Source organism: Tauraco erythrolophus, chromosome 8, assembly GCF_009769465.1.
Source record: "Tauraco erythrolophus isolate bTauEry1 chromosome 8, bTauEry1.pri, whole genome shotgun sequence".
Lineage (NCBI taxonomy): Eukaryota > Metazoa > Chordata > Aves > Musophagiformes > Musophagidae > Tauraco > Tauraco erythrolophus.
Genome location: NC_141472.1, coordinates 33,728,539 through 33,751,796, shown reverse-complemented (window position 1 = coordinate 33,751,796; position 23,258 = coordinate 33,728,539). Strand labels below are relative to the sequence as shown.

The 23,258-nt window shown below is 50.2% G+C and overlaps 1 protein-coding gene across 2 annotated transcripts in view; it reads left to right on the top strand.

Annotated features, from left to right (window-relative positions):
* Positions 1–23,258, top strand: part of ITGB5 (integrin subunit beta 5) — a 69,224-nt gene that overhangs the window by 23,495 nt on the left and 22,471 nt on the right. The window contains exons 6-10 of one of the 2 annotated variants that reach the window (XM_086615427.1): positions 6,567–6,728; positions 8,158–8,253; positions 9,957–10,046; positions 14,350–14,484; positions 17,465–17,894. In XM_086615427.1, coding sequence (XP_086471553.1) covers positions 6,567–6,728; positions 8,158–8,253; positions 9,957–10,046; positions 14,350–14,484; positions 17,465–17,894 — 913 coding nt within the window. The remainder of the gene's footprint in view (positions 1–6,566; positions 6,729–8,157; positions 8,254–9,956; positions 10,047–14,349; positions 14,485–17,464; positions 17,895–23,258) is intronic. The other variant, XM_086615428.1, reaches the window with a different exon arrangement.

Here is a 23,258-nt window from a genome sequence, read left to right as displayed (position 1 = left end):
AAAACACAGGTGTGTTATCAACACCTTTGTAGTTTCCAATACAAAGCACAACACCGTGAGGGCTGCTAGGGGGAAAATTAACTCCAAGTTAAGCCAGACCCCATGCAGGGAGCTTAGTGATTAATTTCCCTCATGGCGACCAAGACTGTAGAATCATAGAATGGTTTGGGTTGGAAGGGGACTTAAAGATCATCTAGTCTCAACCCCCCTGCCATGGGCAGGGACACCTTCCACTACACCAGGTTGCTCAAAGCCTCATCCAGCCTGGCCTTGAACACTTCCAGGGATGGAGCATCCACAACTTCTCTGGGCAACCTGTTCCAGTGCTTCACCACCCTCACAGTGAAGAATTTCTTCCCCGTATCTAATCTAAATCTGCCCTCTTTCAGTTTAAACCCATTACCCCTTGTCCTATCACTACCTGCCCTGGTAAAAAGTCCCTCTCCAGCTTTCTTGTAGGCCCCCTTCAGGTACTGGAAGACTGCTATAAGGTCTGCCCAGAGCCTTCTCTTCTCCAGACTGAATAACCCCAACTTTCTCAGCAAGTCGATGGGAGGTTGTGGTGGGGCTCAGCACCGTCGAGGTGGGTGAAGGTGGCAGATGTCTAAGGTGACAGTGAAGTGCTGCTTCATGGTAAGGATGCTCTTTGCTGTAATGAATGATGCTTTGCATCCAGCGGTGTTTAACAGAGCACCTGCCAGATGACTGGAAATGGCCGAAGTGGTGCAGCTTGGAGAGCTCTGAAGTGCCCTGCTCCCGGGGCACCTGCTGGGTGGAGTTCATCCTCCTGGGATCACTGAGGTCTGTTGGGCCCAGTGAGGCTGCAGCAGAGAGAGGACTGAGATCTGAGAGAAACAACTACACAGACACCAAGGTCAGTGAAGATGGAGCAGGAGGAGGTGTGCAGGAGCTGAAATTCTCCGTCAGCCTGTAGTGAGACCGCAGGTGGCTCCCCTGCCACCCATGAGAGAAACGGTGGAGCAGAGATCCACCTGCAGCCTGTGGAGGACCCCATGCCAGAGTGGGTGGCTGTGCCTGAAGGACTTTGTAGAGGACTGTCTCTGGGGTGAAGGACCCCATGCTGCTGGAGATTAACAGAGCAGAGCTGCATCTGCAGTTCATGGACGACCTCATGCCAGAGCAGGTGGCTGCGCCCTAAGAAGTCATGACTCCGTGGGAACACCTGTGCTGAAGCAATCTGATGGGTAAGGATTGCATCCTGTGGGAAGGACTCATGTCAGAGAAGTTCATGGACAACTCACTCCCATGGGCAGGGACCCCATGTTGGAGCAGGGGAAGAGTGTGAGGAGTCCTCCCCCTGAAGCAGCATAAACGTGTGACAAACTGACCACAACCCCTGTTCCCCATTCCCTTGTGCTGCTGTGGTGGAAGCAGAGAAACTGGGACCTAAGTTGAGCCCAGGAAGAAGAGAGGGGTGGAGGGAAGGTGTTTTTAAGATCTGGATTTGTTTCTCATTATCCTCTCTGATGTGATTGGTAATTAATTAAATTGATTAGCCCTGAAGTCAAGCCTGTTTTGCCCATGACCATTATTGGTGAGTGATCCCTCCCTGTCCTCTCTCAACCCTTGAGCCTTTTGTTACATTTTTCCTCTCCATCCCACTGTGGGGAAGGAGTGAGCGAGCGGCTGAGTGGTGCTTAGTTGCCAGCTGGGCTAAGCCGTGACACCCCTTGTCTCTTCCATGTGACTCCTTCTAAAAAGAGAGTCTCCATCTTCTTTGTAGCCACCCTTTAAAGACTGGAACATGGTGATAAGGTCTCCCCAAAGCCTTCTTTTCTCAAGGCTTGAATAAACCAGTTCTCTCAGCCTTTACTCAGGCAGGCTTTCCAGTCCTTTGATCGTCTTTGTGGCTCTTCTCGGAACCCTCTCCAGCCTGTCGACATCTTTTTTGTGTAGTGGGGACCAAAATTGAACATGGTTTCCAGGTGTGGCCTCACAAACTCTGAGTGGGATAATGACTTCTTCATTTCTACTGGTGATGCCCTTGTTGATGCAGGCCAGCATCCTGTTGGCTTTCTTTGCCACAGCAGCACGCTGTTTACTCATATCAAGCTTGTTGTCCACCAAGACACCCAGGTCCCTTTTCACAGAGCTGCTTCCCAGCCCAGTAGATCCCAGCCTGTGCTGCACTCCTGGATTATGTTTTCCCATGTGCAAGACCTTACACTTGTCCTTGTTGAACTTCATAAGGTTCTTGTTAGCCAGCTCTTCCACCCTATCCAGGTCTTCCTGCAAAGTGGCTCTCCCTTCTGAAGTGTCCACTTCCCCACTCAGTTTGGTATCATCAACAAACTTCATCAGGGTACACTTGATCCCATCATCCAGATCATAGAATCATAGAATCATAGAATGGTTAGGATTGGAAGGGATCTCAAAGATCATCTAGTTTCAACCCCCCTGCCATGGGCAGGGTCACCTTCCACTACACCAAGTTGCCCAAAGCCTCATCCAACCTGGCCTTGAATACTTCTAGGGATGGGGCATCCACAACTTCTCTGGGCAGCCTGTTCCAGTGCCTCACCACCCTCAGAGTGAAAAATTTCTACCTTATGTCTAGTGTAAATCTCCCCTCTTTCAATTTAAAGCCATTGTCCCTTGTCCTATCACTACATCCCCTTGTAAAAAGTCCCTCTCCAGCTTTCCTGTAGGCCCCCTTTAAGTACTGGAAAGCTCCTATAAGATCACCCTGGAGCCTTCTCTTCTCCAGGCTGAACAACCCCAACTCTCTCAGCCTGTCTTCATAGCAGAGGTGCTCCAGCCCTCGGATCATCTTCGTGGCCCTCCTCTGGACTCGTTCCAGCAGCTCCATATCACTTATGAAGATATTAAACAGCGCTGGGCCCGATATCGATCCCTGGGGGACTCCACTTGTGACAGGTTGCCAGTTTGAAAAGGAGCTTTTCCAGGTCTCACCTTTTCTACCGTATTCAAAACCCAAGATTTAGGGCACTTATGACCTCAAAGTCCCCCACCTTTGGGGCAGTGCGGTGTGTTGACCATGAAGTACTTTGTGCTCAGCAGCAGAGTTTGTGACATCAGGGAAAACGTCCTGGAGAGAGCCAGTCATGGCATGGCAGAGTCTTGCTGTTTCTAAGCCGAGGTGTCCGAGTGTGGTCTTCTCCTCCCCTTCAAGCGCTGAGGTGGGAGAAACAATACCTACTCTGTTGACTAGGTATTTTTATGCTGTAATTCATGTCAGGCATTTCTTCTGCATGAGCTGTCCAAGAGCTCTGTAACGCTCAAGTCAGTTTTTGGCCTGGTTTTCAACCCAAGGAGCGGGGAAAGTTTGGACAGCTAATACTAACGAGCAGGCTCAGGGTTTGGCTCCTTTCTGAAAGATGAAGATATGGTAAATGTTATTCTGGAGGTAATGAAAGAGCCAGAGACAATAAGCCTTTATCCTGATGCTAAAATGGTTAGCCAGGAATATTAATCAACCTTCTGCAATTACATTTTCCATTTGCAGTATTTTGGTTTTCTGCCATTCTCTAAGCGCAAACATCATATGGCTTGGTGGTATGTATAAGCTTCGGATCTTATATACCACACTGCAGCAAGGAGATAATAATGGAATAGAAAATAAAGTGTCTTTTTAGATAGTTTTGATGGATGCTTGCTTGACAGTGGTACATAAAGAGGGCCAAGGCATCTGGGAGACACTGAGGTGCCTTTCGGAGCTACGCAAAACAAAGGAGGTTTTGGCTTTTTAATCTCTAAGACTTACTTGGCTTGCACCTGTATCTTTCTTTCTTCCAAAAAGGTCTGTGCCTGAGAAACTGGTGGGGTTTTAGACATATTGATGAATCCAGGGGGGGTCTCCTGGCAGTTGAATCCTTGGCAATTAAACCCGTTTTATTTGGTGCCCCAAGCTTAAATTTAGACGTTTATTTCAGCCCTGGAAATACTGATACTGGGTTTTGCAGGCTTTTTGATAGGATTTGGAGGGCTGGGCTGTGCTAGGATAGCTGTGGCCGTTTTGCCAGTCGCTGTTGGCTGTAAGGAGCAAGAGGCTGGTCTTTTGAGGCACAAGAGGCAACTGCAGCTGGTGGTAGGAGTAGGGGCAGCATCCATAGCGCGCCCAGCCCTGCAGAGACACGTCTTCCTGCTTCACTCTACTTTGGGTCAGGTCTCACCCCGGCTTTCAGAATCCTTTATATCCCCTGGGAATGAAAAACCAGATGAGGGGGCAGACATCAGTGCAGGTTTTTTTTGGTTCAACAATCCCAGTCCAGTAAAAATAAATGAAAGTCGCTTTAGTTATTTGTTTTAAGCGGAGCAGAGTGCTGCTCTGGGTTTCGTGGTGGAAACTGTGCACTCAAGAGCTGTATTTTCCAGCGCCTGGAAGCCGCTGGCAGAGGCAGCATGAGATGCGGCGGCTCCTCGGTGTGCCAGCTTCTCCAAGGGCTTTTTCCAGCCCTTTTGGTGCAGCTTCGGCATCAGAACCAGCTTGACCACCTCATCTGAGACACCTTGGTCCGCTGCTCCGAGAGCTTGAAGACTCTCAGTGCTTGAATATTGGCACCAAAACTATGGGAACTCATGGCTTTTTGGAAGTGGGTTCCTAAACTGAGCAACCAAAGATGTTTTGATGTTGTTTATATGGGAAAATGTGTGTTGGAGACATGGAGATTTTTGTCTGTAAAGGGATGCTTAGCCCTTGATTTAAAGGTGGTCTTAGCAGGCAGGTGAACAGAAGCGTCATCCCTGAAGTGGTTTTGTAGCTGCTGCTTGAATGCAGCTTGTTTTCTTTCTGCATAGCACATTTCTGAGGAAATGAAACTCTGATTAATCCTTTTAATCTCTTTCAGATTTTCTTGGCCTCAATCATTAAAACAAAACAAAACAAAACAAAAACCAAACAGAAATCAGCTTTGGATACACAAAGAAAAGTGAACTGGATAGGTTTCTGTCTGGTGTCTGAGTAGACCAAGAACTGCCTCTTGCATTGTTAGAGCTGTAACCACTTTTAGGTCGAGTTCTTAAGAAATTACGTTTTTGGTATGATGGTTTTGCCTTTTGTCCAGTGGGGTCACTTCAGTTGAGTGACTCCTACTTCCCAGAGCAAAATAGTCCTCATTGCGTACTGAGCTGAACTGCAGTGTGCTGGTACGTGGCAAAGGGGGTGTGTTGCCAAAGATTTCTTCCTATGTCCTGACCTGCGCTGTATGGGTCTTAAAACACCATTAAAGAAAAAATACCTTCTGCAATAGGGAGAAAAAAGATGTATACTCGGGAATAGTGTCCCTGAAGCAAGAGATATTTATCGGGAAGAGCAGCAGGCTTTGGGCTGTGACTCACATTTGCAGGCAAGAATTGCGCCGACAGCTGTGGTTCCACATCCCTCTGCCTGCTCTGCCCTCGTGCCCTGCCCACACCAGCGCTTTCCGTAGGAAGCATCTTTGCAGCTGGGCTGCGGTGGCTCGTAGGCAGCATCGCACTGCAACGCAAGACAGCGCTCAGGTGTTGCTAAATAAGCTCTGGAGGAGCTGAGTGTGTTCATCTGCACTGTTTTCCCATCAGTAGGCTTTTACCAGCTTTTCCCTTGTCCTTTCCCAAGGAAATTGTGCCATTCTGAGCCGGGAGCTGGAGGAGGGGGATGCTGGATGTGCGTGGGGAGGGAAGGAGTGGGGCTGCGTGTTTGCCAGCAGACGGGCAGGGTGGTCGGCCCAAGGGAAGGGCTGGGAGATGGGGCTTTCTGGCTCCGGTCTCTGCCATGGTTGGCAGGCGGGACCTCAGCTTGGCCGATTTGGTGTGAGCTGGCAGTGGGAGCAGCTGGCGAGCACCGGAGAGCATGCTGCAGCACTGGGGTTTCCAAAAATTTCCTTTAGGCTTCTCTATTTCCCTCCACTTCCATTGCAACAAACAGTTTCAGTGTGCTGTTGTAGGCACAGATCTGTTTCTTGGGATGGTGCAAAGCCAGAAACGTGGGGAAGCTCCATGAGAGGGAAACATTTATCACTAAATGTTATCCCTTTACTTGGAAAAAAAGTAAAATCTATCCCTGCTTCTGTCTCCTTGCACAGGGTGCCTGTGCATGCCCGTGGGTGCCCCAAAGCCAGCCCCCCTGGGCGGGACCGCACTGTGTGTCACAGCTCAGAAACAGCCTTTGCAGCGGGCGGTACCGAAACTGCTGAGCGGGGATATTGCAGCTCTTGCTGTTGCCTTGGCTGCTCCGCAGAGCTGAGGAAACAAGGTCAGATTAAATGTGTGTGGAGGAATTTGTCAGGTCTCCTCTGGCTATAAAAGCAGCTGAAATTCTTATTCTTGGATCTGGCTAGAGAAGGTCTGGTGGACAGTCCATGTACCTCCTCATGCCTCTTTATAAGTAAGTGTGTTGGAAGGAGATTCTGGGAAATGCTAGGTGGGCCTCTGACATTTTGCTTTCTTTCCAGGGATGGGTGGACTGGAGCACATTGCTCTTCTAATTAGTGCTAACAGGTCTGCTGTTGGACGAGTGTGTGTCTGGGACCATGTGCAGGGCGAGTGGCGAAGCATGGCCTTGGCAGGGGCAGACCGGCTGTCTCACGGGGTTTGTTTCTCCCCAGGAAAAGATCGGCTGGCGGAAGGAGGCATCTCACCTGCTGGTCTTCACGACAGATGACGTGCCCCACATAGCCCTGGATGGGAAGCTGGGGGGGCTGGTGCAGCCTCATGACGGCCAGTGCCACCTGAATGAAGCCAACGAGTACAGCGCATCCAGCCAGCTGGTGAGGGGGGACATGGGGACCTTGAGGTGTTGGTGGACCTCTCTGGAGCCCAGCCACCCCCGACTCCAACAGCTTTTGGCGTATGCAGCTCCTGACAGCATGGTTCTACCTGGTCCTGCAGTTTGCAAATAAAATTTGCTGTTCCCCTTGGGCGTCCACCCACAGCGAATGCTTCTGCGATGCTCAAAAATGAGTTTGGACCTTAGCAAGTTTCTTCAGGGCTCATTGCAAGGCAGGGAAAAGTAACTCAGTGTCCTGAAAAGCATTAGATTTTGCCTGCAGAGGGTAAAGGAAGCATAAAACATGTTGTCCCTTTTCTAAAATGTCCAGTGGACCGTCAGCTTCTCTCTGGGGAAGCTATATGAGCAAGCACATCAGGCTGCTCCTCTGATTCACAGCCATTGAGCACAACACTGACATAGGTCTTAATAAAAAACAGACAAACTGGCCTTTTTTTTTTAATTTAAACTCAGTGGAGGAAAATTCCAGGGTGAATGAGCGCTTGCCTGACATTATCACGTCCTTCTGCAGAAGGATGCTTTATGCAGCAAACCACAAGCACTACTTGCAATTTTTGTTCCTGTACAGATGTCACCTTGTAACGGGAGGTGGTTTTAGGTGGAAGCCAGGTTCCTCAGAGAAACACACTTTCCATCCACCTGTGCAATTCTAGCAAGCGTGTACGTACCGGAGGACAGCCCCTGTACTGACTTGGGGTTACACTGGGGAGCTGGCGGGCAGATGCTGCCTTAGTGTTTCCATGTTTAGGTCTTGGAGGGTCTCAATCAGCCCTCTAGCCTGCAAGTAAATGAGGTGTTTTTTTCCTAAGGACAGCACTTCAGAAGCAGCCTGGGATTTTAAACTCAAGCTGATCTCTTGAACGTGAGCCCTGGTTCATTATTTCATTGCCTGTGGGTAGCTAGAGCAGTATCTCCCTGCCATCCTCTCTGTCTGGGAAGTGTGCAGAATTAAAGAGCTTATTGTAGTCTCTTTATGGTTCCGGTATGCAGAAGAAGTGGGCAATGGATGTTTCTGCTTTGGGAGAAAAATCATCTATTTCCACTTAACTGCAGTTCTAGATCTCCCTGCCTGGAGTCCCTGGAGATGGCAGCCAGCTTATCACACACGTGCATCTGTCTGCTAATGGCAAAGTGGGAAGAGAAGAGAAAGAAATGTAGTGTTTCAGGTGCTGCTGCAGCTAACAGCGTTGTCAGTCATATATTCTAGTGAAAGGTGCAGCAGAAATATCTAAGGGATGTCAGAATTTCTACTATTTCAGTTGGGATTGTGCTGGTACATCAGGGACTTCATCCCGCAACAAAACATGCCACATTTCTGGAACGCATTTTGCTGTTGGGAGGAGAAGAATGACGAAATTAGTCTTTATTTCTGTTACCTATCAATCTTTCTGCCCTTTTTGTGCCCCTAGGATTACCCTTCCCTGGCACTTCTGGGGGAGAAACTCACTGAAAACAACATCCACCTGATTTTCGCCGTTACAAAAAGTCATTACGTCCTGTACAAGGTAAGCACTGCCAAACCCCCCTGGCTGGGGGGACATTTGAATGCCTCTTGAAAGCATCTTCCTGCTGACACCGTGGAGCAGAGGCAGCCGCGAGCGCGTGTGCATTGTCCCAAAACCTGGGGTTCGTTCACCCACTGTGCGATACGCTGATTTGCACACAGAGCGGAGGTATTTTGTTACATATTTGCACAAATATGGGTACCTGTCCCAAGACAGCACCCCAAAGTTTCAAATCGACAATTATTTATACTCACAATATTGACATAGTCATTACTGCAATACATATACATCGTTATTCTATTAAATGATTGGTTAAAATCTTTTTGCCTAAGGTGCAAATGACAGCGCACGCTCAGTTTCCTACTTGCATTGTTCTCTTTTGAGTAGGTGGTATCGTCTGGGGAGATGGTCAATGAGTCAGTGGTCGCGATCTCCCCCTGCCCAAATTACCTTTTCTTCACCTTGGCAGTTCCAGGCTGTTCTTTCTGCTTTGTTGACCACGCCTGGTATTATCACTCAGGGAAACTTTGTGTATCAAACAAATGGCATTGTTTAGTACAAACCACGTTGCCGGGTGGTCTGCTGCTCGCTTTTGTATTCTGTGTAAATCATTAATTTCTTCTAAAGGACGGGGTTTTACAGAGGCTGATTTAGCAATGCTGGTAATAAAAAAAAAAATTAACTATTTTGATTTCGTTACAACAGTGACGTTGATTTTATTACAACACGTGTGTGCAGCCGTGAGCGCGCCTGCGCGTGGCCACGTGCTGCCCACGGGGCAGGCAGGGGCAGAGGCCGAGACCCCATCTCTCCCCGCGAGTCCTTTCAACGAAAAGTACTAAAGCTTCTTAGAGCAGACAGATCCATACATTAGTAAGCATGGGAAGACCTAAAATAGACTCCAGCGTAAGCTCAGTGTTCGGATGGCTGCCAGCCGTGCAGCATGCGAGAGAGCAGAAACCTGTTCAACCCATTCTGCAGTGACTTAATCCCATTACCTAATCGCACGCCGCCTTTCTGCCCAGCTGTGTTTTTCCATCACGGAGGCCAGGGCCCCGACGCGCCACATATGGTTTGAACTCCCTCGCCATTCCCGCTCTCTCCTCCAAAAGGAAGAGGGGACCCGAGCCGTGAGGGCCAGCCTGTGCCGGGAGCTGCCCTGCTCCAGGGCTTTCACTCCTCTGGGGACACAGGGGAGGCATTTCAGGCAGGGTTCTTTTGGAAACCTCTGCTCCGGCTCTCGAGGCTCAAAGGAAAACAAGCAGCCGCGTTGCTACGGTTGAGATGCTGCAGCTCGCCCGCGGAGAGCGGGAGGGCTGAGCTCATTCTCCACCCGGTCTCCCGGGATGCTCAGGGGTGGTAAGGCGAGGTGGGGCTGCCGCACCTCCCTCCTCCCCGCGGTGCTGGTTCTTGTGAGCGTGCAGCAGCTGGGTCTTGCCCCGCCAGCGGCAGACCGGGCTCCGTTAGTCCCTGTGCCGTGTCCCTGAGCTTCGTTTAGCGTTCAACGTGCCGTATGACCAATGCTTTGCTTCCCAAAGCTCCGCATTAGCGGGAGTCAAGCCGTACGGTGTACACCAGCGGAGAATGGGGCAGGGCATGTGGCTGGTGGCCCTGGCGCGGGGTTGCTCCCTCCTCACTCTCTGCTTTTCTCTCCACATCTCAGCATTTTCTTTCATTTTCTTTTTTTTTTTTTTCCCCGCAAGAACTTTACTGCCTTGATTCCTGGGACAACAGTGGAGATTTTGCACAAAGACTCCAAGAATATCATCGAGCTGATCGTCAAGGCCTACAACGTAAGTGTGTTTTAATGCCGTGGCTGCTGTTGTGCGACGCGCCAAGAGCTCAGATGGCTCACCTCTCTCCGGCGTGCTCCGCCGGACTTGGCCACCTCCCTCCCTGGTCCTTCGCACACTGCCGGAGCTGAGGAATCCACCGTGGGGAGGGAAACAAGGTGTGTGAGGTGGAGATGGAGCATGGAGATACCCAAGGGACCCTCAAGCACAGCGGAGGTTTCACCCCATGTCTCTCATGTGCAAAATTAGCCTCAAAATACAGCCCTGATCTAAAACAATTCTCTCTGAGCACCCTACCAGTAGGTAAAATAGATTATTTCTTTGCTAACTGGTGTTCAAAGACCTCCCAAGGACACGACCAGGCTCCAGCTAAGGTTGCATCCTTGCGTTGGTCTCTGTGCAGCACAAGTTGGTCCTCAGCACCCCCATGAGCATCACTGTCTCTCTTGGGTCCCAAAGGAGCCCTGCCTATGTGGCGTTGCCAGTGCAGCCTGCCTGGCTGCAATCGGACCCATGGAGGATAGGAAAGGATCTGGAGTTGTACTGCTAACCTGATGTTGTCCATCTCCATGGAGATCAGGGGAGCAGAGCAATTAGAAGCAGCAGGGGAGAAGAGCAATTAGAATTGCACATTTGTTGGGTGGTTAGTTGTTGGCATTTCTGTTGCCTTCTCCCTGAATTCTTATGGGTCGGCTCTTTGTGCTCCTGGAAGGATATTGCTGTTTTGATGCTGGGCATAGAGATCTGACTCCGTAATGGGTCAGACTTCAGGTAGGGTTCTTCATGTATGGGACTTGGGAACACAGCTTTTGATGGCTGCAAGCTTTTCTTGGTACTATGCTCATTAGTGCAGGGGAGTGAGGAAGGACTTCTTTGGAGGAGTTTACACATCCAGAGATCATGCAGGATTGTGCTGAGCTTTGCATGACCTGTAGTGGTCATTTTCCCTTCCCTCATAGCTCCCTGCAGTTAAAGCAGCATTTGGTTATGCCCTGGAGAAGAGTGCTTCCCAAAGCTTCACCCTCTGAGGGAAGGCAATGAGCAGCTAATGCTGCTGACGAGGCCTTGGTGATACTACAAAACGAAAGCCCAGTTGTCCCAGTATGTCCCCTTGAGGAGGGAAGGTCTTGTGGCTAAGACGCTTGGCTGTGGAGAAAGAAATGAACATTCACTCCATGTTGACCTTGCATGTGGTATCAGTGCCATCGCATGGAAACCTCTCTTTTCCTCGATTTCCCAGCTGTAACATGCATCCGTGCCTCCATTTGACCACCCTTTGAGCCTTTGCAGATAGATGTAAGCTGATGAAAACTGTTGGAAATCTAATGCCCTGACGTGCTTTAACCCCATCCAGCATCTAAGCCCTATCCAGCCGCTTTCTCGTTCCCCCCGTGCTGGGATGAGGGAGAGAAGCAGAAGAGTAAAAGTGAAAAAACTTGTGGATTGAGATAAAAACAGTTTAATAAGTAAAGCAAAAGCTTCACATGCAAGCAAAGCAAAACAAGGAATTTATTTGCTGCTTCCCATGGGCAGGCAGGTGTTCAGCCATCTTCAGGAAAGCAGAGCTCCATCACATGTGACGGTGACTTGGGAAAACAAACACCATCATCCAAACCTCCCCCCCTTCCTCATTCTTCCCCCAGCTTTATATGCTGAGCGTGATGTCATATGGTGTGGAATATCCCTCTGATCAGTTGGGGTCAGCTGTCCCGGCTGTGTCCCCTCCCGACTTCTTATGCACCCCCAGCCCACTCGCTAGTGGGGTGGGTGAGAAGCAGAAGAGGCCTTGGCGCTGTGTCAGCACTGCTCAGCAACAGCAAAAACATCCCTGTGTCCTCAACACTGCTTCCAGCACAGATCCAAACCATAGTCCCTACTAGCTACTGTGAAGAAAATTAACTTCGTCCCAGCCAAAACCAACACACACCCCCACCTCTGCTCCCTCCTCCTCCTTGCTTGTGAGCTTTCCAGTGCTCCTGGCTGGAGACCACCACTGGGACACTGAGACCAAGGTGTCCCTTGGGAATGATCTGCTGCTGAGACCAGGGCTGGTTTCTTGCCTGTTCAGCTAGGTGATGGGTGCAGGATGCCATGTTGCCAGGAGAAAACCCTTCATCTGCACCAGGGGCCTGGGCTCAGCCTCTCCCCATCAGTGCTCTGGCCATCTCTGGTCCTCTGTCATCTGCTTCCCTCCACCGATGCGTACATCAGACTTGCTCAGGGCTTACATTACCTCTGAGATCCCTTTGCCCCATCTCGTCATCTTCCGTCTCCTTTCTTCTTCTGCCTGGTATGCTGTCATCTCTCCCTCATCCTGAAGGGTGTGAAGTGAAAAAGAACGAGGACTGCTTTGTTCTCTGCCCTCACTAACAAAAAAAACCTTCCCCCAAATCTGCACATGCCTGGGAGATGAGGAGGCTCTGTGGGGGGCTGTGCCATGGACACATGGGCTGGGTTTGCACCAAAGGGAGCAAACGGGATGCTGGTTTAAAAGCCGCTTTCCTAAACCCAGTCTCGGGTGTGTTTCTCATTACACCACCGATATGTTTCCTGTGGCAGGTAGCCTTCACATCAGCCATCCCTGGAGCTACTGCTGCTCCAGAATTCCCTTGTTTTCACACTGAAACAATCCATCCTTTGAATTTTCCCTGGGCTATAGCAGACAGCTTTATTTCAGGCAGAGATGTTGCTCTGACTCATGGCCAAGTCCTTCCTCTGGCTCTCTCCAGTGTCCTCCGGTCGTCCCTGAAGGCACAGCAGGCTTGGGGGCCACCAGACAACCCAGCAGCAAAGTCTGCAGTCACCCTTAGTGATGGCTGTGGTGCCGTGAGAAAGTATTGCTGTGTCATGGTGCAAAGTGGCTAATAATAATAGCATTACAATTAGGCTAATAGCATTATCATACAGGGCTAATAATACATCTTGGCATCTGTATAAGAACATAGGAAGAGCCCACGCAAGGTTATACCGAGGTCCGGCCCAGTGTCCTGTCTTCTGCCGTGCCCTAGATGAGATGCTCTGGCCAAGAAGATGGAAGAACATATCAATGTGATGGCTAATTTCTATGGAATAACTTTGGGCAGAGCAGTATGCTCAGATTTACCGGCACACGTAGTGGCCAGCCCGCAGGCAATGGATGTTCCTCATGGTCCACATCACCACCCCATGTATGGCTCCTCTGGTACGGCAGAGAGACGGGAAATTATTCCTTTCTTTCCTCAAGGGTTGTTTAGATTCACCTGGCCAAAACTCATTTATTTCCTGCCAGTTTCCAAAAACGTTAGCTCTTTGCTGGCATGTGAACCTTGGTTTTGTTATCACATGGACTGGCAAAAGGTCTGAATTAGCAATTTTCCTTAATCTGGCCGCTTTGGTGAGGGTTGGGACAAGAGGGAGAGGGATGGAGCTGCAAGCTGGCTTTGGAAAATAAATGTATTTGTGCAGAAAGCTCCATTTTGAAAACTTTTGTTGGTTTTGGACACCACTCATAAAAAAAATCAGTTCCAGCCATTGGAAGAATTAAACAAAACAACCTCATTCCAAATTAATACTTATAAACTTCGTTTTGTTTTGACTTTAAAAGTCTGCGTGTGCAGCAGGGCAGAGAGAAGCAGCAGAAAGGGCATAGGAGCATGCCAAAACCTTGCTGATGGAGAACATTTTTCACTGTGAAAAATTTCACAAAAAAAAAGAGATTTTTTGTTTATTTTTTCCTGCAGTGATGTTTCCAGCTGACACATCTGAAGGGGGTACTTTTTGTATGGCATTTTCTCCTAAGAGGGAAAATGCATTTTTTTTTCTCACCAGTCGGGTGAAATCCAGAAAGCAGGACAGAATTAGTGCAGCTTTACACCTTCTCTGTGCCGTACAACGGATATCGTAGCGCGACGGCCAGCCGAGAATCAAACTTTGCACTTTGCGAAGGGGCTGGTTTATGGGCAGGAGGAGGTGCAGATGTGCGGCACAAGGCTCTGACCTTCAGCTCAGAGATGCTCTGCTTGTGGTCAAGAATGTTTTCTTCTTTCTTTTTCTTGCACATCTATATCTTTTCAATGCTGGCTACAGTGGTCATCACACCTGTCCTAGAGGGCATAGGGGTTGTGGGCAGCTCCCCATGAGTCTAGTTGCATTCATCAGAAGTCTCCTGAGCTGGTGGAGTCCAACCCAAATGTCAATGTGTGTGCAGGGGTGATTTTTTTTTTCCTTATAGGTCTCTCTGGAAACATCAGGAGAAGAGACTGAAGCAGAAGAAACCCACCCACCTTTGAGTACATGACGGTTTGCTTTCCTGTTGTGTTTCTAGAGTATTCGGTCCAAGGTGGAGCTCACAGTTTGGGACAGCCCTGAGGACATTGGCTTGACCTTCACTGCCACGTGCCAGGATGGATTGTCCTATCCTGGGCTCAGGAAGTGTGGGGATCTCAAAATAGGAGATACGGTGAGTCTGCCTGTTGGTCTGTCCCCTGGAGAGGCTGTTTCACCCTCCGTGCAGCTGCTTACCTCTCTCGATGAGTGGTCCCAGGCGATAAAATACAGCTTCGCTCATCTTCCTCTGCTCTCCTCATGCCGTGCCACGTTAATACAGAAACCCACGGAGAGCAGCTCTGCTAGAAGTGGCTCTAGGTGGTATAGATCAACCCAAGGTCAGCTGTGAGGAAAGAGGGAGTGCAGGCATCTTGTCTACAGCACCTGGAGCCAAATGGTCTTGATCAGGCAGCAGGATGCAATAGGCAAGAATGAGCTGCTTTTTTTTTTTTCTGTAATCCTAGATATTCACATCGTGCTCTCATCTGTGAAATTTTTATTGCCATGCATCATGCTCTCATCTGTGAATTTTTTATTGCCATAGTCTGCTGGTCTTTCCTGGTCTGTTAAATATTCAAGGTTTTTTTGTTATTATTTGAGAACCTAAACCTGGCTTTCCCAGAGTGAAGAGGTCAAGGTAAACCTCAAAGGCTGCAAAAACTGCCAGGATGCTCAGCAAGGCAGCACCTCTCCTCTCCTGTGTTCCTAGAGCTATTGGGTGGCAGCAAAGAATGAAAACATAGTTTGCCCCTTAATGTTAAAAGGATACACGGCATATCCATCTTATGCTTTTTTATAAAAACCCAGAAAAGTTAAGCTTTGCCTGTTAAATATTGATACAGATGAATGAGTTGCTGGGCTGCAGGGCTGGGGCAGGAGGGCTCAGACTGGCGGGGAACCCCCACCCCTTCTCCAGGCTTTTGCTGTCTGCGAGGACGCGGGCACGGGTTCGTTAGCACATGATTGCCTTATTTGAGAAGAGTGGCTCTGCAAACATACCAGAGCTCTAAGCACTGAGGCGTATAAAAATAGTTTGAAAGAGTCAACAGTAGCTGGATTTTTACCCCGCCAAATACGGATCACGTGAGGTGTTAAAAGGGAGGTGGCCTCCGCTTTTTTCACTGACTTTACTGGATCTCGGATCATCAGGTAAGAGCAATCCCTGGAGTGGGTAAGAGCAATCCGTGGAGCATCACCATGCTAGGCACGTGCCCTCTTTGTTCCCACGGCAAAGCCTGAGTCCCCCAGGTAGCAGAGTTAATCTGGTGGTTGATCCAGGGCTGCCGGTGTTGGCACGAGCAGGGAAGTCGCTCCAGCCACTGCAGCTCGTACCATAAGGGGGTTTGGCAGCGGGTGCAGCAGGGGACTGGCACTGGTGCCTCTCCCATTTTAGCTGCACCCGAGTATCGTGGTGCCTGCACAGGCCAGTGTGCCACAGGATCATGGGGGTCCCGTCCCTCCATCCCCTCTTGATCAGCTGCTCTCTGCCCCATTCCTTCCATGTGGGTCAAGATCTGACTCCTAAGAGAGTTTCCCCAAAGAGGATAAGGCTGGCACTGAGTCCTAATCTGCCAGGGTTTGGTCCCGGGGCTGTGGGTGTCAGCAGGTGAAAGGGAGCAGGATTACCCTGATCCCCTTAGCTTGCTTTCTGATCTCCTTCTCTGTAATTCGAGCTCATTGCCTAATTGCTTCAGGCCTTGGGAATTCGAGGGGGGTCAAGGGAGGCTTCCTGGGGTGCAGCTCCCCTGGTTGGAGGTGGCTGCTATGCCGCCGTCTGCATGTCACCCCTTGGCATGTGGGATGGCACAGGTGGCGGGAGCTCGAGGTGACCCCAAGTGTCTTCAGAGAAAATCAATTCCCTCCTGATGCCTAGGAGAGGGGCTCGTTTCCTTGGAATAAGGTTAATCCTCTTTGCTAACCAACAGCTCTGGGCAGCTCCGTCCAGCCCAAGACCCCCCCAAAACAGCAGGATTAAATCAGGGGCCAAGGGAGCAGCCATTGAATGCTCTTGATTTTCCCAGGGAGAAAATCCCTGATACTGGTTTGTAGTAAGAGAAAATTAGTAGAGGGGCGATGGCTAACGATGTATAACCCTTCTGAAGCCAGGCTTAACAGGAGCATCCATCAAAAATAGCCTGTTAGCAGCACACAGGAACCTTCGGACAGTGTGACTGTTGCACATCTCTATATGCAGATCAGGATGCCCATAAAACCTTCTCAATCCATGATCTTGTAGGCACCTCAGGCCCTTCTACTGCATGGGTTAGATCCTTGCTAGTCCTTGGTTTCAACAAAATTTCTTATTTATAGTAACATGGAAACCACGCTGCTTGTTAGAGTTTTGCCCCGTTTATTTCATGGGAATAGACAGGTTCCTTCTCGCAGCACAGAAACCAATGGTCCCTGATGGGGAAAATTACTGCTGACGGCTGACAGTGAAGGGTTTGAAAACGTTAAGGATGCCAAACTCCTCGTGTGAGCAGCAGGTGTACGTCTATCAAGCTGCAGATACCCTCACCCGATGTGCAATCGTCGTGGGGGTTTTTGCACGTGTCAGAGCGAAGCTTCATGTGCTGAGCATGGCCCCACTCTGCAGAATTGCTCCATGGCTTTTCCTCGAGACATCTGCCCTTCCCTCCTGCCGTCCTTCCTGGGACACCCTTGAAGGCCATTTTGGAGTCGTGCATAGAATCATAGAATGGTTTGGGTTGGAAGGGACCTCAAAGATCATCTAGTTCTAACCCCCCTGACAGGGGCAGGGACACCTTCCACTACACCAGGTTGCTCAAAGCCTCATCCAACCTGGCACTGAACACCTCCAGGGATGGGGCATCCACAACTTCTCTGGGCAACCTGTTCCAGTGCCTCACCACCCTCATTGTAAAAAATTTCTTCCTTATATCTAATCGAAATCTCCCCTCTTTCAGTTTGAAGTCATTGCCCCTTGTCCTATCACTACACGCCCTTGTAAAATGTCCCTCTCCAGCTTTCCTGTAGGCCCCCTTTAAGTGCTGGAAGGCTGCAATAAGATCACCCCGGAGCCTTCTCCATGCTGAACAGCCCCAACTCTCTCAGCATGTAAACTTACATCTCAACCTGTCCCCCCCACCCAGGTTTCCTTCGAGGTGGCCTTGGAGGCGCGGAGCTGCCCAGCCAAGGACACCTCCCATGCCTTCACCATCAAGCCCGCTGGCTTTCGGGACACGCTGGAGGTGACGGTGACCTACAGCTGCCTCTGCGGGTGCACCGGCCGCGCCACACCGGCCAGCACCAAGTGCAGCGGCAACGGGACCTACACCTGCGGGCTGTGCGAGTGTGACGCCGGCTACCTGGGGGCCAAGTGCGAGTGCGAGGAGGGCGCCAGCGGGGACACGCACCACGCCATGTGCCGGGAGGCGGAGGGCAAACCCCTGTGCAGCGGGAGAGGGGAGTGCAGCTGCAACCAGTGCCTCTGCTACGAGAGCGAGTTCGGAAACATCTACGGGCCCTTCTGCGAGTGCGATGACTTCTCCTGCGCCAGGTACAAGGGAGTCCTCTGCTCAGGTAGGAGCCTTTCCTCCTCTGCTTTGCAGGGATGGGGAAATTGCCCAAAATGGGGAAGGTTGCTGGGCTGGAGTGAGTTTGCGGGGTGTGTAGGGGCTTGCTGAAATCGTTCCTGGTTCTGGAGGGTTTCCTTATGGAAAAAAGGAGGGAGGGATTTAAGTGCATCCATACTAATGAGCAAAAAGCACATTGTCGCCCCAAAAACCGCATCCCCCAGTGAAAGGCGCTCTCCTTGCAGACTCAGCCTCTGCCCAGGTCTCCCGGAGATGAGCGGAGTCTTGGCTTTGGTGGTGTTATTTTGACGTAACTGCACACATCTCTTGCACGCTGAAGTATATCCCTAGGAAAGCGTAAATCAGCACAGGCTTGAATCCTCTGAAGCTTTTTGGTGTCTTCTTAGGTTGGATTTCTTCTACATGTGCCACCTTTCCCTGTGTAGGCTGAAACATTCATTTTTTTTAAAGATGAAGCATTTGAAGTAATCCCCTGGTGCACCGCAGGTGAAAGGAAAGGTTGTGTTTCAGTCTGTTACAGAAAATCTGTGTTGAAGATTCCTAAAGGTATTTTACATATCGATTTTTCTGCCGGCTGGGAAAACAAATCATTCACTGGGAAAGATGCAGCCAGTCGGCTTTGCTTAAGCAAAGGTAGAGGAGTCATTTAGCTGTGTTTGCTAAAATGACTTTAATTCCTTATCAGTCCGACGTCACATAATTTACCTTGTAAGTAATTGCCTGGATTAGCCCTTGGACACAATTCTCTCAGCTGGAGCTGGGCGAAAGGTTATTCTTTAAAACTTATCCCCTTTCCAGCAAGTAAAATATTTCCTTATTGAACATCTTGGGCAAAATTTCCAAAACAAGCATAAGCTTTGAAAAGCTAATATTTTTCCCATTTTCTCTGTGGAAGTGGCGGGGTTTTCCCTGCTGTTTATCTTTCCCTGCGTGTTTCTGAGCTGGGCAGAAAATGATGGGGCTGCGTGTTGCTGGCTGTTTGGGGCAGCCGTGTTGCCAGGCGGGTACAGGATGTTCGTGCTCGTTTTCCTGTAGCCTGGCTCGCGGTGTTTCGGCACTGCTGAAGATGGGGCAGGTGATACCCCGAGTTTTGGCATTTCCGTGGGGCTCCCCATTGCAGAGCAGTGAGAAGGGCAGGTACAACCTCCCACAGCGATTGTCCCAGACCGGGAGGGCTGGAGCTCTTCCTGCTGATGCAGGAGCAGAAAGAGATGTGAGCAAGCAGGAAAAGTATTTAAAAGTAGATGGGAGCAAAAAAATAAACTCAGCTGTGAAGTAATTAAGAGCAGAACTGCCTGGGGCTTTCCATGGGACTATATTGCTTTGATAGCATCATCCCACCCAAACGGAGTATATTTAATAGCAAGCAGGGCAGCGATGCCATAACAAGAGGTTGGAAGTTACTGATGTAGCGATTGGTACTGCAAAAGAAGGACACTCCTTTGCTCAAATTTCCTTTTCATGAGGAGAGCTGGAGCTCTGCCACTCCACAGGAGAACAAGCTGTATGTCTTCTGTTGTACCTGCTTTCTTCTGTCTCTGTGGAGGGCTTCTGGTGCTGGAGGAGCAGCAGAGCTGGTTTGGGGTTTGCCGGAGTTTTCTGAAGTCATTTAAAAGTCTTTTTATAGCTATGAAAGAAAACAAAGGGTAGGCTGGGGCCAAGTGGCCTCCTCTTTGCTCCAGGGATGGGATAGAGTCCGGCGTGGCTGCATGGGGTGGGATGGTTCTCCCTATGCCTCCTGGTATTTCCATTGCTGTTGGTTTGTTGGGGTTTGGGTTTTTTTGTTGTTGTCTGTTGTTGTGGGTTTTTTTTTTGTAATTCTAGCAGTTGTGATGCTAAATCTGGGCTGTAGCAAGTGCTGCACCAATGACATAACATTTTGAGGTGGTTTTGTCAGCCCAAGAGGCTTGGGGCTTCTCCAGCCCATCATAAGTATCTGAGCTTGCACAGTGGGACTGTGCCCACCCAAAGCTGCCCCTAACAAACAGCCCTCTGCTACACAGACATCTCTGGTGGCTTCCAACAGATGTGTGCTCTCTCTTCCCTACGAATGGGGCCTTCTTGAAAAAGACCATGCATTTAGCTCAGCACTGAATGTCTCAGTCCACCAGCGTGTGCAGACTTGGTAGCCAGAGGAGTTTGGGTCACACCTTGGGTGCAGGAGGTCCTGTGGAGTGGTCATGCAGGGTCCAGTCACTGCTTTGGTTCCTACGGGTGGCAGAGATGACATCCTGCTCCCCCCTGTCTTTTCCTGGGAACAATTATGTCCCTGAAAGGCCCCGGCATCCTGATGCCCGCCACCTTTGCAGGCTGAATCCCACCCCAAGGGGAGACCACTAGGTTTTAGCAAACACAGAAACTAAAAAAGCAGTGTGGAGGGAGCTGTCATTTTGCTGCAGATCATCGTTGTCTCCATCCTTGCTCAGGACTTGCTGGGCTCAGACCCGTGAGGGGAATTCATCCCTGTGGATTCATACTGTATGAATCTTCTCGTAGTGTAGAAGGCACTTCATGCCTTGCAGTGAATTTCTGATGACCATATGTTGAACAGTGTTTTCACCTCAAAGGAACCCAAGTTTTAGCACATGGGCCGCAGTGTTCCCTGCTAAATGTATCTATGCCAGCCCAAGCTGTTGAACGAGATGGAATGATGTCCCTCGGAGTGCCCATTCCAGACAGAGCAGGTGGGACAGCAGCCGGTCCAACCCAACCTGAGATTTGGAGGGGCACAAGGAGGAAAACACAGTTTGCCAAGCTCAGAAGTAAAATCCACACACGCAAACCGCTCTGCATGTACATGACTGTGGTTTCTGTGTGCCTCAGCTCAGAAGCACCATGAGCCCATCACCAGCCAGCCAGGGCATTTCTTCCTTCCATAATCTGGAGCCCAGCTGTCCCCATGGAGTCCCTGCCCCGACACAGGGTGGGGAGGCGGATTGCGCTCAGGCATCCCGTGTTCCCAGCGAGAGCCGCAGCGGGTTTGATATCCTCTGAGATGAACTTGGAGTTTTTGTCTCAGGCTACTCAGTTCTTTGGCCAGCAAAGGCGTTTTCATTCCTGCATCTGTTTATAAATATCAGCACCTCATTTTGTCGGCGTTGGAGGGGAGGGATGACTGCAGGCAGTGCTGCCTACAGCTCCTGTCCTTTCGTAGGCCCCTGTGAAGTGGGGAAGCAGATTTTGGGTGGGAGATAATCTAAAGGAGAAGCAAGAATTCTCTTCCTGTTGGAGGGAGGTTTAATGTGCCTCTTGCACGAGTGGGCAGGAAAAGAAGTCATTTATAATATGTCGTAGATGTTGATTCAAGTTGCGTCCAACCCTTAGTCAATGCTGCTTAGTCCCTGGTAGGTGGCATTTGTTCTGCTGCTCGTTGTGTCCACTTAACAGCTCCAGAGTAACTGCTTCAAACCATTAATCCAGCTTCTGGAAGGGCCATCGGGGATGGCTGGCAGAAGTGCTTAGTTCCTCCAAAAGAGATGCAACCATGTTATCCACGCCATCCTGCTCCAACAAAGCAGGCAGTTGCTTCCCAAAGCCCCGAACGCTCCGCTCCCAGCGTTTCTCTGGATGGAGCAGTTACTCTTTGGCATTGAGACCTTCAGCACGCCAGTCTGGCATCTGCTCTGGAATGTGGGTGCCCTGCTCCTGCCCGCAGCTGACCCGGGAAGGGGCAGCTGGCTGCGCAGCACAGTGCCTTCTGAACTCCATGGCTGCCTGCCAGGCAGTTTGACAAAGGAGGAAACATCTCGGCGCTAATTGCATTCCTGAAGGTCCCATAAAACTAGGTGGGCAAGAGGGAGGAGAGGCCCCAGTCGCGCCTTTGCCTCTAATGAGGAGAGACGGGCTGGCCGGAGCCGAGCTTCTTCGTTAACTTTGGTGCTGTAGGTTTGTTTTGGAGGGGGGAGATGCAGGGCTATACGGCATCGTCTTTACTTTGGTGTCCCTGGAGAAATTTCCCCTTAACCATAACCGCTGTGACCCCGTTCCCCATGTGGGGGTCATTTGTGGGCTCTTCAGCCCAGGGCCATGGCTGCACACAGGGAAGTCGCTACTGAGGCGTAAGTAAAGAGCACTCACCACGCTGCGAGCCGTTCCTCCCCCGAAACACAAAGGATCTCATCCTGAAAATCCATACTGCCCGAGCAAGCCATTTCTCCCCCTGAAACACAAAGGATCTCATCCTGCAATCCGTACTGGTGTTAGAGCATCTTTGTGAGATCAGGTCTTCTGTGATGTCTCTTCTCCATTTTTTTTTTTTAATTAGACAATAGGTCAGATTTATAAACACTTTGCAATTGTAATCAGGCCCTGCAACTTCTCTCTAGCTCTTAAGCAGCTGAGAGCATCTGAACTGGTGAAGGTGGCTAAAGATCATGGCTGGCTGAAGCGTGGTGAGGTGGCAATGCCTGGGAGCGCAGGAGCCGGGAGTCTGGCCCTGCGTGCTGGTGCAGAGCTTCCACTGACACAAAAAGCTCAGGTCAGCAGTAAAGCATCGGGAGTCAAATTTGCAAATACTTGCAAGTGCCAGGATCACTTCTGAGCTGGGATTTAGGAAGTGACAGCTCATTGAAAATCCCTGGCTTATTTCACAGAGAATAGCCGAGCCGATGTGTGACGCAACTCCAGCTGCCCTGCGGAAACCACTTCAAAACCTGCTGAGGATGTACGAGTCCTCTGTATTTACTTCTGAGCGCTTCCCTTTCTTGGTTTTATTAAATGAGGAAGCACTGTGAGGTTTTAGCCCGTACTAAGGCCCGGTGAGATAAGGCTTTTTGTTTGTTTTAACACAACCTCAAATTAGAAATCTGACTCCTGCTTCTCCAATTTGGCTTTGGCGTTCCCCATCCCGGGGACTGTAACGTTTCATAGCGCTGTGTTCGTGGGAGCTCTGGCGGGACGATGGCTCCCGTGCCAGCGCGGCGGGTTCTGGTTGTGCAATAAAGCCCCATGCTTTGGGGTATCTCCACCTTGGGGCTACTGGTGGGGTCAGTTACCGTACGAATCGCTGCGCCCATGGACGCATCTTATGAAAACAGACCTTCTTCCACACTTTTGTAGTTCTTATTCACCTCCCCAGTGGTAGTGCCTGGATGGAGGATGCTGGTGGGCATCTGACGGCTCAGATGTGAGAATAAAGGTGTTCCAGCTTTAATGTTCTGTTTTCTTGCCTTAATTATCTTCATTCCTAGTGCGTAGGCTTTTACCAGAAGCTGCTGTTAAGAAAGAAATGGGTAATATTTGGTTTATTAACCTCCAAGGTGCAGGTGATGGGTTGAGTGTGGTTTGGGGAGGAAGAGGAGCTTCCCTGTGCCCACTGCCTGCGGCAGTGCCAAGGGGGGGCGGGGGGTGG